The sequence below is a fragment of the Schistocerca americana genome, chromosome 10 (genome assembly GCF_021461395.2).
Source record: "Schistocerca americana isolate TAMUIC-IGC-003095 chromosome 10, iqSchAmer2.1, whole genome shotgun sequence".
NCBI lineage: Eukaryota > Metazoa > Arthropoda > Insecta > Orthoptera > Acrididae > Schistocerca > Schistocerca americana.
Genome location: NC_060128.1, coordinates 54952740 through 54966420, shown reverse-complemented (window position 1 = coordinate 54966420; position 13681 = coordinate 54952740). Strand labels below are relative to the sequence as shown.

Genomic DNA, 13681 nt, shown 5'->3' with positions numbered 1-13681 from the left:
ACCCTTGCTGGTACAATTGCCAGATATCTCCTCGACTGAGAACGACGTAGCATTACGTGTAGGGCCCTCCAACGGTCTCATAATTTCGGTGACGTAATGTGCCGAACGGTCAGAATTTTCGACGATATATCCCTCGGAGGACATCTGACGACTCCGTCGATCCGTGCCGAGCCAAATAACTGCTTGCGTAAGTGCCAGAGGTGGACCAATGTGTTATGGAGTTGCTCAATTTGTGAAGCTCCTTCTCTCTCGTCCAATATTGTCCGAAATTGCAGTCATTTGTTTGTCTGTAAATACACATCACATCTACTGGCCTCTGTCATATTTTGTAAATTCCTTTGTAACTCCCCCCCCCCCCCCTTTTCTCCTTCCATTATATGTGATTAAAGCTGAAAAGATCATTATCGAACATGAAGAAAGGTAACTCCTCAAGAACTAAGAAAGGGGAAGATTAAAACTTCAGGCCCTATTCTGAGACCTAACAGATTGATAATACAGATTTATTCATGCAAAATACTGGATGCAGAAGGCAAAGATATAAACATAAAACTGTCGTCGAGATTTTGAGGGACCGATGACCGTAGCAGTCTGGTCCCTTTAATCCCAACCGACCGACAAACCAACCGACCAACTGACCGAGATTTCAAAGGAACACTGGGAGATAAACAGTGTAAATACCTGAAGAGGGAGGTGGGAGACCAAATGAAAGTGGATACAGCATTACAAGTGCACCAAGAGGAAAATACGCTCCAGAAGACTGTGAAATTATAGGACACGATGACCAGTCAGTATCTGCCAACAAGAGGTGAAATTCCAAATAATGCTCACAACTGTGCAGAAGTAGAAAAAATAACACCCATCTTTCAGAAGTGTTGTGGTCTCTCAGCTTTTCTCAGTGTAACTAATTAATGGTGTGCTTTCAGGTATACAGTCAAGTTGTTGGTTCCATTTTATGCACAATACTCTAACATTCGACCCAGTTGTCTTCTTCAGGTGCTGCAAATGATGTCGTTACGTGTACTCGCTGTCCAGACCCCGACTACACCGTCAACTGCTGCCAGTCTCGTGCCACTGTTTACAGTCAATTGTGAGTTCAAATATCGCACCCACTAAGCCCCTTTCGTGCTCTCTCGTTCTTTGTGGTCCACAGTAAAATTCCATAAAAACATATTCTCTCGGCATTTTCCAGTTCGACGGATGCGATGGCCGGAAAGAGCTAAATAAATAGACAGCCGGACACCGAGACATATCTGAATTGAAACCTTGTCCACCCCATTTTATTAGCTTTTCAGGCACCTTCATTCTGACAGAATTCTTAATTACACTACCAGAAACTTGGCATTTGTACCACACTGCTGGTCTCACATTATTTCATTTGACAACTATGTTTGAGACGGTGCTCAGCAACAGGTGGCTCGCTCTGTCGTTTCAGTGGGGAGTGCGACTGACGTTCCTCGCACCTCTCGGCTGTTCTAATAGTCTGCACCGTACAGAAATTTTCAACATCCACACAAAGTGTGGCACACACGCTACACTCTACGATCTAGATCATCTTAAACAATGACGTAGATTTTTTTACCACTGTCTATAGGTGCAAAATATACGGGACGTCACGTTTCTGTCAGGATCTGCCAATCTTTTTGGATATTGGGCAGCACAAGGAAGATAAGTAATGCCCAGCTTCTCTTTCTCTCTTTCATCAGGAGTTCTCTATTTTGACTACAGCGTCCACTCAGTTGAATGATCTGATTATTTCCTTTGTCACGGAAAGGAGGAGGATAGGTTGGAGAAGAGAGACAGTCGACTCAGATGCCAGGTCAAGAAAGTCCGCAGCCGGTAGGTGGCCGTCACCTGGGGTCCCCGCCAGCTGTCACTCTTCTCTCACTTTAAAATAAGGTAACGATTATCAAATGTTTTTAATCTTAAGTACCACTGCAATAGTAAGCTAAATATTGCTGCAGACAAGACAAAATGTAATGACAGTACGCCGGAACAACAGTCACCAGACTGTCACGCACAGCGTACACCGCCTCCGGTAGGACGGCGAATGTCGCAGATTGACCGTGTCCACTTTAACGACTCTGTATTCTATCGCCAGCACAGTTTTCCCACCGCTCACCTCCTGGCTGAGTGGCAGCGCCTTGATGCCTATGAGCAGTCCGAGCGTGTTCTGGGCCACCATGAAGACAGCCAGCGCCGTCAGTGCGACCAGCAGCAGCATCGAGGCCGGGTACAGGACGTTGCGCTGCACCAGTGACGTCTTGCACAGCTCCTCTGTCGGGGAAAGATTGTTCGTTTAGAAAGGTAAGTAAGCAGCACTCCCCTACATGTACAACTTAACTGCTAAGACCACGTCCGAGGGGCAGTCAAATAAACGCCGAACACCTGCCACAGAGCGACCGTGGAATAGTTCCTTTCAAAAGCGAGCACCAGAAACGTCGAGACATTTATCCCACTGGGAGACGAGACAATCGGTTGCTGCTTCGTAGAATGGAATCGGTCACTGACGGATCTACAACTGCACCCACTCTCGCACTTCTTCACCTGACTGAAACCGACATCCACAATATCTTCCTTCGGTTTGCCAAACACGTCACAATCGGACCGTGAAGGGTTTGACCTCTGTGGAGAATATCAAAGTGTTTCCCAACCAAATTCCTGAAGTGTAGCCTTCATCTCTCAGGTACTGTGGGGGCGGGTGTTATCGAGTGACAGGACAGATCCGTCCGACAGCATTCCGACAGCCCGAGAGCAGACGGCATAGCCGGCATCGAAAACGTCCCACACGTCCCCCACCGAAGAAAGAAGTTCCGGTAAGTCACTACGGTTGCCTCATTCGAGTGCAGGAGCGTTCGCTGAAGCGGCGACGTCTCGCACAGCTCCTCTGTCGAGGAAAGAGGAACGGATCCTGAACTCAAGCAGACGATTTTTCATTTAGAAAGCTAAGTAATTAGCGCTCTCACCACGTGTACAATGTAATTGCTAAGACCATGTCCGAGGGGCTCGCCGAGTTCCCGGTGCGAGGAACCACAATTGGCGTACCGAGGTACGGAGACACTCTGCGTAAACAGGAAAGTGACAAAGTCAAAACACCCGGGAATGCCACTGGACGTAATCACCCAGATGCACGATAGCGCCCGCCCCCACACTGCCAATCTGATGAAGCTACGTTTTGGCGATTCGTTGGGCAACACTGCAACATCCTCTGCACAATCTGGATCTTTCAATGTGTAATTTCTACGTCTTTGTCAACCTGAAGAAAGACGTGTGTGGATGTCACCATCAGTCACACAAGGAAGTGTAAGAGGGATGCGAGAGTGAATCCGTCACTGGCCAACCACGTTCTATAATGGTGGAACTGATCATCTTGTCTGCCAGTAGGATAAATATATCAACTCTTTTAGAGATTACTTTTGAATGGAACCATTCCGTGGTCCTATTGTGAGCATTGTTCAGTTATCATTTGACCGGTCCTCACTGCACTGTAGAACACGATACAAATACTAGCGTACAACCAAATATATTCATATATTTCTTATTTGTAGTTTAGGTCTCCAGTCTTTAAATTATCTTTTAGTTATGAATATATAAATACATTTTGATTGGTTTTCAGAGAATTTTCCTTCATTTAAAACTTGTATCTAGTAATTGGCTAAATTAATTATGCCCATCAAAATAAACATGAGTTGGGTAGTGTACTGCTGATGTCACTTACATCTTAAATGACAACGAGCTGTGTGGGGGGAGGGAGGGGGAGGGGGGGGGGGGGGAGAGAGAGAGAGAGAGAGAGAGAGAGAGAGAGAGAGAGAGAGAGTCCAACCAGTAATTGACTGACAACTTAAAGCTGGACTGATATCTCGACTTGCTACGTGTCACTGACACTGTACCGCAGAGAACGAGGGCTTGTGTGGAGTAGAACCAAAGACAACTGGGATATTCAGTGATGTTCAGTAATTAATCTTGTTTCTATTTGTGACATTGAGATAGACATTCTGCATCCGTAAAGAATGTGGTGAAAATGTTACAAGAAGCAGCATTCTCAAAGTCTGTACCTCTCGAACTCAGGAATATTGTGGTGTGGGGAGCCATTGCATGTGACAATAGAACTGATTGATAAGAGGCCGAATGCTCATCCATAGGTGAGAATGGTACACACTACTGTCATAACATTCACGACTGGTGTATCAAATGGCGTATTTCAGCAGTATAATGCAAATCTCGTACTGCAGTTCACACCACAGATGTAAGGGTGCTCAGCTGACGTGGCTGGTCCCCCGATTTGTTTCCTAGAGAGGACATCTACAATGTGATGGGAGGACACACACTTTTGTGCTTGCCTCCAGCCAGCAATCTTCTTCAACTGAAACAGCAGGTATTTAAGTGATGCAATAAACTCCTCAAGATGACGTACAGGGGCCATCTGCTTCGAAAGCACAATAAATAGAGAGCGTATTTGCGATTATGGGGGAGCCAAAATCTCATACTGATTATATTAATCATTTTTAGATTAAGAACATCTTTATGCAAATGAATAAAAACAACATTTGTTTTGCCAGATTTTTTTGCCTAAATTTTTAAGGCATCGTCAGTGTCCTGCAATACATATACATTTTCATTTTTAAGCAGCACTTTCAAATTACACATGCTGCTAACTCAAACATTTAGGTATGTGAAAAGCTAGCATTTGCTATAAATGACAAGCAGCAAAACTTAAACAAGGCACATGATCTTTTAATTAATTACTTCTTTACTATGTGGCATAAACATCTGTATGCATTAATTTACATAACTAATTGTTTGTAATGACACAGTTGTTAGTATTTCTCAACGTCCAGAGTATTTAACCATTTATAACAGATAAAGTTTAAAAATGAGTAACATTAAGTATTTAACACATTAACTCATTTGTAAAGTAATCACATATGTGAAGCTCTTTCACACACCAAGGTCTGATTGTTTAATGAATCAGGGTTTACTAGTGTTCTGGAGCTCTAGAAACTGTGGAATGAAATTTGTTTCACGCGCAGAGACAGATAGATAGATAGAGAGAGAGAGAGAGAGAGAGAGAGAGAGAGAGAGAGAGAGAGAGAGAGACCGCTCTCTTGGGCATACTTAGTAGTGAATTGTTTTTTATATGCATATGGAAACGTATCAGTTACCTGGTAACGGATGTGGCTTTTTAAACATGATAAAATAACCAGAATAGATATCTCATCCAGATACAAGCTAAGTACCACATTCCACAGCAGAGAGTGAGGGAAACTCCTAAATGACCAGTCTAATATAAACAAAAACTTTGTGCCAAAGAGTTAACCCCCCCCCCCCCCCTGCCCGTCTCTCTCTCTCTCTCTCTCTCTCTCTCTCTCTCTCTCTCTCTCTCTCTATCTATCAACACTTCACAGCACACACCTCTTAGTTGGCAACGCCTCACAATGTAAACAGGTTATTTGGTGGAAGAGTATGAGTGCAGTCTGTGTCCTGTGCTGAACGTGCTACAGGCAGAATAGCAGCTTCACCAGCAGTTCAGCAACAGCACATGTAGATCACTACACATGTACCACTACACTGTAAAGAGTGGCGCAAATGACAACCGAAGGGGTCCTACTGTGAAAAGAAATGGAGCCCCAGACCAATACCTGTTTGAAGATGCCCTGGAGAGAATTGGGATGCCAACCTGGTCGTCTGTCAATCAATGCTAAGCCGAACAGCCGATTGCTTAAGGACTGAGAACCACCAATGTGTTACAGATTTGCTCGATTTGTGAAGTTCTTTCTCTCGAACAAATCGTCAATTTTTTCTGAAACTGGGATCACTTGTTTGTTTATACAAGTGCACGACATCTATCAATTTCCATCCCATTTAGATAATTCCTTTGTGGTGCATCATTTTTTTTTTTTTTTTTTTGTCTTACAGTGCATATTTAGTAAAAGATGCGTGTGTCTGAACTGTTTGTAGCTCGCATTTACAACTGAAGAATATGTACGACGAAAGCGCTGCTTACAAATGAAAACTATGAAAACTACGTATTTCAGGCCAGTGATGACGAGTTAAAAATGGAGGTGAAATATGTCCGTCAAACCATATACCGCCTTTATTCAGTTGCAAACAAGTAGCCAGAACCTAAAAACCACAAATATAATATTAACAGCAAATGAGGCTTGCCACGCCGACCACATTACAGATGCCGTCACACCGACATCGACACGGTGGTTACGAGACAGGCACTCCCGCACGGCGTAACAGTCGGTCACTCACCCAGGTACTTGCGGTGGCGCCGGACGTCCGCCAGCCGTGTCTCGATGCCCGCCTGCAGCTCGCCGTTCTGCAGCCCGACGTAGGGCGGCTCCTCGGCGAGCGCACCCGCCGGTGACATGGGTGCGGGGCACAAGTACCCGCGGCCGCCCGAGGCGCGCGTCCGAGCCAGTCGTTGCTCCAGCGTGTGCTCCTCCAGCAGTGCCACATAGAACTCCACCTCCAGGTCGCGCAGGAACTGCGGTTTCACCAGTAGGTTCCCCACCACAGCAAACAGCCGCTCGAAGCCCAGCGGCGTGCACACTGCGCAGGTACGATCTCTTACGTTTTATCAAATGTACAAAGGTCTAATCAGTTTGGTGTGCAAATACCGTCAAATTTTATATCCACACGTAATTTCCGATGAAAAATAAGTATCACACGAAAGTACCCAGTGCCGTACAAGGGAAGGTCGGAAAGGAATGCGTAATAATTTTATTACCAAAAAATTGAATATGTAAAAAAAAGCACAAATGAACTTACATCTTTTACCTACTTTCCTACACAGTCACCAATGTTCTCAACACACTTCTCCCATTGTGGAACGAGTTTCAATACACCTGCTTCCTGCAAGTCCATTCGGATGGAGAACAGCCATCTGCGGAATGCCGATTTCACTTTCGCACCTGACGCAGGAATTTCTCTCGTGTCACTGAACGGGTCAATGCCTGATAGTGCGAGGTCCAGTGCGTACGGTGGATGCGTGAACACCTCCCACCCAAATCTGGCAATTTTTTCACAAACAGGAGTTTCAGCATCGACACGAAGAAGTCTGATGTCTCGGCATTAATGTTGTCGTGTTCGCCGCAAAATACGTACCTCGACTTAACCGAAACTTGAATGTAGGTTACAGCATGCACAGTGGCTCTGTGTTCAGTAGAGTCCACCAATAATACACTGTGCATATCCCAGAACACTGTCACAAGCACTTTCCTAGCAGACCGAGTCACTCTGTAGAGGCCCACTCAGTTTCAAGTGCGTAGTGGTAACCCCACGACTCATTACCAGTGACTATTTCTTATCAGAAAGTCATACCCTTCTGCAGTGTAACGCATTAAGTGATGTGAGCTTGTCATCATCCACTGGTCCTTGCGGTTATCTGTCAGGCTGTTAGGCACCAAGCAAGACAAAATTTCAATATGTCATGGACAATCTTGTACACCACACAATAGAAAATGCTGAACTGCTGCAATAAGAATGACAGTTGCAGACAACAGTCATTCAAAACTGCTACCTCAGAGGTTCCGACATACTGCGAGGTTGCAGCTGCTACTAGCCGCCCAGAGCGTGGTGAATCACTACGGCTCACACAGGCCTCTCGGAAGAATGTACGACACTCTGAGACATCGCTGGGGTCCGTACAGCCATCCCTATACGTGCCATGTACATCCCTGTGAATGTCACTCTGTTTATGCCCTTTGGCCCACAAATATCAAATTAGATTTCGACACTCTTTAAGAGCTGACGACAGTAACGTGTGTATCGTGTTTGTTTCGTAGTCCAGACTTCTCTTGCTACAGCTGCACGTGAAAACAAAATACCTGCATTGCTTTTTGATACTTACTCGTATTATTTCGTAATAAATTGAAACATTAACTATGTGTTTGACATTTGACGACCACCAATCATTAAAATTAGGTATATCATAATTTTAATTTTAACAATTCTCACACTTTAATTGTTTAGAATACATAAATAATTCAGAGGCTGTGATTGTCAAGTCACATTGCATATATCACGGTATGTAATGGTACCAGCAAAAATAATCAATTTTCGAAAAAGTAATGTAATTAGATATATAATCTACTCATCAATGGGTGACAGGAGAAAATATATATAAAGGTATTTAAATTTGTAAGCTTTCAGAGTCAGAGTTGAAGAGAAAGGAATGGTGAAGTTTAGGAAATGGGTAAAGTTCGGAAAAACTGGCCAGAATTCCAGCTCAGGGTGTAACATTCCAGTCTGATGATTACCACCCCTGCATTATGTACGAGGGTTGTTTTTTAAGTAAGGGCCGTTCGCGCATATAGTCCTGTAGTTCGCGCGGACGCCGCAACAAGCCACCGCGCCACTTGCCGGCATCCTTCCCGTTCACACTGATGCAAGTTGCACCTCTGTAGCTGACATGTACGCATCCCTGTGCTACTATATAATGTTTACGATTACTGAATTGCCCGCCGTGTGTGAGATACGGTCAGTGATACGTTTTTTGACCGCGAGAAGGCTATCAGCTGCAGAAATTCATCGTCAGCTAATAGAAGTTTATGGCTCGAATGCAATGAGTGAAGGTAAAGCGCGTCAATGGGTTAGAGAGTTTAAAAATGGCCGTCAAAACGTCCGTGACGAAGAACGCTCAGGCCGGCCCTCCATGATCACTGATGATTTGGTGGCTGCAGTCGAAACAAAGATTCGTGAGGACAGAAGATCCACAATTTCCACTCTTTCTTTGGAATTTCCACAAGTTTCAAGATCGGTTTTGTACAAAATTGTGTCTGAAAACCTAAACTTTAAGAAACTGTGTTCTCGGTGGGTACCCAGACTCCTCACAGAGGACCACAAAGGGAAGAGATTTGCCACTTCATTGGACTTTTTGATTCGTTACGAGGAAGAAGGGGATGACATGTTGAGTCAAATTGTCACTGGAGATGAAACACGGGTATCCCATATCACTCCCGACAGCAAGCGACAATCGATGGAATGGCGACACACAACCTCACCCGTCAAGGTCAATGCCAAACAGACGCTGTCAAAGCGCAAGATTATGGCAACTGTGTTCTGGGACCGGGGCGGTGTTTTGCTAGTGGACTTTATGCCACGAGGAATGACAATCAACTCAGATGCCTACTGTGCAATTCTAAAGAAGCTCCGCAGAGCAATTCAAAACAAAAGGCGTGGATTGCTGACAAAAGGAGTTTTGCTCCTGCACGATAATGCTAGGCCACACAGCTCTCAAAAGACTCGGGATTTGATTGATTCTTTTGGCTGGGAAGTTTAGGACCATGCACCATACAGCCCCGACCTCGCTCCTAGCGATTTTCACCTTTTCCTGTACCTGAAACACCATCTTGGCGGGCAGCGCTTCAATGACGACGATGAAGAGAAAGCGGCCGTGAACTCTTGGCTGTCGGAGCAGGCGGCCGAATTCTTTGAAGAGGGAATTAAAAACTTAGTTGTACGGTATGACAAGTGCTTAAATAAACAAGGCAACTAAGTAGAAAAATAGGTAAAAGTGTGTAGAATCAGAAAATAAAAGTTTTTTTACAAAAGTATTTTTATCTTTTTTTAAAAATAAAAACGGCCCTTACTTAAAAAACAACCCTTGTGTTACTAGATCAATACTGTTATATCTCCAGCTATAATTAAATTCAATTACTTTTCGGTAATAGGAAAAAAGCTTTTAGAAGAAGAAAATAGTAGTTACAATACAATTGTACCACAAACAATCAAAATCAGATTCAGGAAATTAATATATACAAAATTTTTCTATAAAAGAATAATATATTTTGTTTTCATCATCTGTAAATGGTAGGAATTAAATCTCAAGCCTAATTAACAAAATATAGATAATTGATTATTTAGCATTGTTAGAATGCTTATTTCTGCAATTTCAATATTAATCTGATTTTTGTGTGTTTAGAAAATGTCTTAAACTTGTTCTAGCAAAGTAGGGAATATTATAGTGTTTGATAATGTTGTTAAACTATTTCATATTGTCGCAGAAGAAGCTGAGTGGCGGTTATGGTACTAGACTGTTGCGTGGAGGGTCACGAGTTCAAAACTCACCTAAACTGTATGATTTTAATTTCAATATTCGGTTTGAGGACATTCTAGAAGTATCCACAAATATCAAGAATCATTGTAGTGAAATGTTCGATAGCTGTATACATACTGTATGTGTTCTGGATGGAGGCAGTTCGCTGCGTGCTTTTGTATGTGAAAGTGCTGAATAAACCTTCGTTAAGTAAAGTTAAGTGTTCGTCATTCATTTAATCACACCTTCTTCAATGTGACATCATACTGGTGGAGATGCTGGGTATCGGAACTTGTGATAGTGCACTTTATTGATGACACAGTGTCTCCCATCAGGCCACGACAGAGCTGCCATTTACGTGGTGAGAAACCCGAGTTGGAGCCATGTTTGACAGCTCGCAATCTATCGGAGACAGAAGAAGGAGAAGAGGATGTTACGATGACAGTAACTGTGTGCCACCACACGACACATCCTTCCAGGTTCTCTGGTGACAATGGCCGAGATCTAAACAAGTGGCTGAAGGTATAGCGTATAGCCAAATTTGTGTTTGATTAACGTATTTTTCTACTTGGAGGGCACTGTCAAGCAACGGTATGAGAACAATGAGGGGAAGTTCACCAATTGGGAAATATTGCAGGCGGAACTGCACGAGTATTTCGGCGACACACGACGACAGAAGTGCAAGGTCGAAGAGAAATTAAAGTGCAGGGCACAGCGTCCAGAAGAAACTACAGCATCCTACATTCAAGTCGTCTCGGAGCTGTGTAAAATAGTGGATCCTAGAATTGAGGATTAGGACTCGTACAAAGCCCTACTCCCGAAGGTGGTTTCGACAGCAGACGACTTCATAAAATGGTGCCAGTATATCGAGACAACGTATCAAAAAAAACACGAAAGAAGTTTGAACGACTCCCAAAGGTCTTATCGATGTCTGTGATGGAGGAAGCAACTGATTTCACAAGTGTTATTCGTCAGATAGTGAGAGAGGAACTTCAGAAGGTACTCGGATTGCACGGCAAGCAAAAAACTGAGATGCTTCAGGAGGTCATAAGGGAGGAAGTGGAACAGACATCGAAAGCAATCTCTCGTCCTTCATTTCCCTTTAAAATGGTGAAAAAGACGAGACCCAGGTGGAGTTACGTTCTTACAATGCCGCACGAGGAACCTGTTCGGGCACCGAGGAACAGTGACTTCCGGAGACCCAGGATAACCAACCGGTACGTTTCCACTGCGGACGACCGGGACACGTGGTGCGCTACTGTCGAGAAAGCCGGCGGATATTCGATGACGCCCACGCCAGAAGACGGCAGACCGATCTTAGCCGATACAGACTCTGGGACGGTGATGACAAACGAGAAGATGTGGGCGCAGGACGACGTAGGTCACCATTGCCGCAAGCTAGCTGCCGGAGAGGACGCTTCCTAACACGCCGATCAATGTCTCCGTCACCGTTTAGAAGCTCCAGTCGATCACCCAGCTGCCGCGCCCTGGTAAACTAAAGGGCACGACCTTCCTCGGAGGTGAGGCCGCCGAAGAGAAAAATCCTCCGCCGCCGAACACTGCAAAAGTGATAGGAAGCTACGTCGATATCCTCACGGGTGGCTGACTGGCCCGAGCTCTTGTGCACTCTGGAGCATCAGATTCCGTCATTTCGTAGAAGTACCGTCGCCAGTTGCAGAAAACCACATTTGTCGATAGCAAAACATCTCTGCTGAAAGTGGCTAATGGGAAATATGTAAAACCTACAGGAAGATGTACCATTCGTGTGGGTATAAGTGGCCATACACAGCCCTTAGAATTCGTAGTCATACAAGACTGTAGTCATGACATCATTCTCGGATGGGATTTTTTGAAAGTTTCTCAAGCAATTATAGGTTGCTGTTGCTCGAAGACTGTGCTAGATGAGATGAGATACTGTGGACGAGAAGATCCGCATCGGAGTGTGTGGAGACTACGTGTGCTCGATGAAGTGATCGTTCCTGCGGTCAGTGCTAAAAAGAACTGAAGAATAACTCGGTCATCCCAGCCTCCGTTGTCTCGTTTAAGAATGGATTCGGTGAATTGTGGATTGTTAACTGTCACCGAGAACCGTAGATCCTTCCGAGACGCACGTGTGTAGCGAACACCGAGCCATCGATTGCAGAACAGCTGAGCATCGTAGAAGCTTCCCGTGCCGAGTCTGTGGGCAAAATTAGTGCTACCACTATGAGACGAGATCTTCTAGCTCGACTATCACCAGATCTCACTAAGAAGCTACTTGCCATTCTTCGAGAGTTCTCTGAATGCTTCAATCCACAGGTGAAGAGCAAATTAGACAAATCGATGGTGAAGCACCGTATTATCACTGGAGACCATTAACCAATAAGTCTGAGAGATTACCGTGTGTTAGCAATGGAACATCGAATAATTAGTGATGAGGTAGAGAAAATGATGAAGAATGAGATCATTCAGCCTTAGCAGAGCCCACAGTCGTCACCAGTGGTTCTCGTCAGGAAAGGATGGCAGTTGGCACTTTTGTGTCAATTACAGGAAGCTTAATAAGATAACTAAAAAGAATGTTTACTCTCTTCCACGAACTGACGATACACTAGATTGTCTGAAGGAGGCCAAGTTTTTCTCAACCATGGGCATGTACTCAGGATACTGGTAAAGCTAAGTAGATGAGGCTGATCGTGAGAAAACTGCATTCATCAACCCTGAGGGCCTGTACGAGTTTAAGGTAATGCCGTTTGGTTTGTGTAATGCACAAGCAACTTTTGAACGGATGATGGATAATCTTCTACATCACCTGAAGTGGACAATGTGTCTTTGTTATTTAGATGACATTATAGTGTTCTCAGAGACATTTGATGAACACACAAAAAAACTGAGGGCCGTTCTTAATTATCTCCGAGGTGGACTGAAACTTAATCCAAGAAAGTGTCTCTTTGGAGCAAAAGAAATCAAAATACTTGGACACTGTGTGTCAAACAAAGGTGTGTGGCCAGACCCAGAAAAAGTGAGATCTCTAACAGAATTTCCTATTCCTAAAAGTATTGAAGATGTGAGAATAGTCCTCAGATTATGTTCTTATTACCATTGTTTTATCAAAGACTTTTTGTATCAAAGCTAGGCCACTCCAAGAGTTGTTAAAAGTCAATGTTAAATTTATCTGGGGGTGGAGCTCAACAGGATTCTTCCGATGTGCTGCAAAAAGCTCTGACGACTGACCCTGTACTTGGTCTGTATGATGAGAAAGCACCTACAGAACTACACACAGATGCCAGTGGATATGGGATTGGTGCTGTTCTGGTGCAAATTTTGGATGGCTGATTCTAGGCCGCTTACAAAAGCCAAGAGAAACTACTCAACTACAGAAAGAGAATGTCTTGCTGTGGTCTGGGCCATGTGCAAATTTGGACAGTATCTCTGTGGAAGGCCATTCACAGTTGCTACAGACCATCATTCACTTTGTTGGTTGACAGGTCTTAAGGATCCAACAGGACAACTAGCCAGGTGGGCACTATGTCTTCAAGAGTATGACATTACCATAATGTACAAAAGTGGAAGAAACACCAAGATGCCGACTGTCTCTCAAGAAACCCTGTGCAAGACCATCAATACTTTGATGAAGATAGTGACTGTCTCACTGCACTCCAG

General features: G+C 44.2%; 1 protein-coding gene across 2 annotated transcripts in view; it reads right to left on the bottom strand.

Annotated features, from left to right (window-relative positions):
- The window catches only part of LOC124552230 (protein Lilipod), a 370834-nt gene that overhangs the window by 77303 nt on the left and 279850 nt on the right, over positions 1–13681 (bottom strand). For both annotated transcript variants that reach the window (XM_047126502.1, XM_047126503.1), the window contains exons 7-8: positions 6256–6555; positions 2120–2274 (exon numbers count right to left, since the gene is read on the bottom strand). In XM_047126502.1, coding sequence (XP_046982458.1) covers positions 2120–2274; positions 6256–6555 — 455 coding nt within the window. The remainder of the gene's footprint in view (positions 1–2119; positions 2275–6255; positions 6556–13681) is intronic.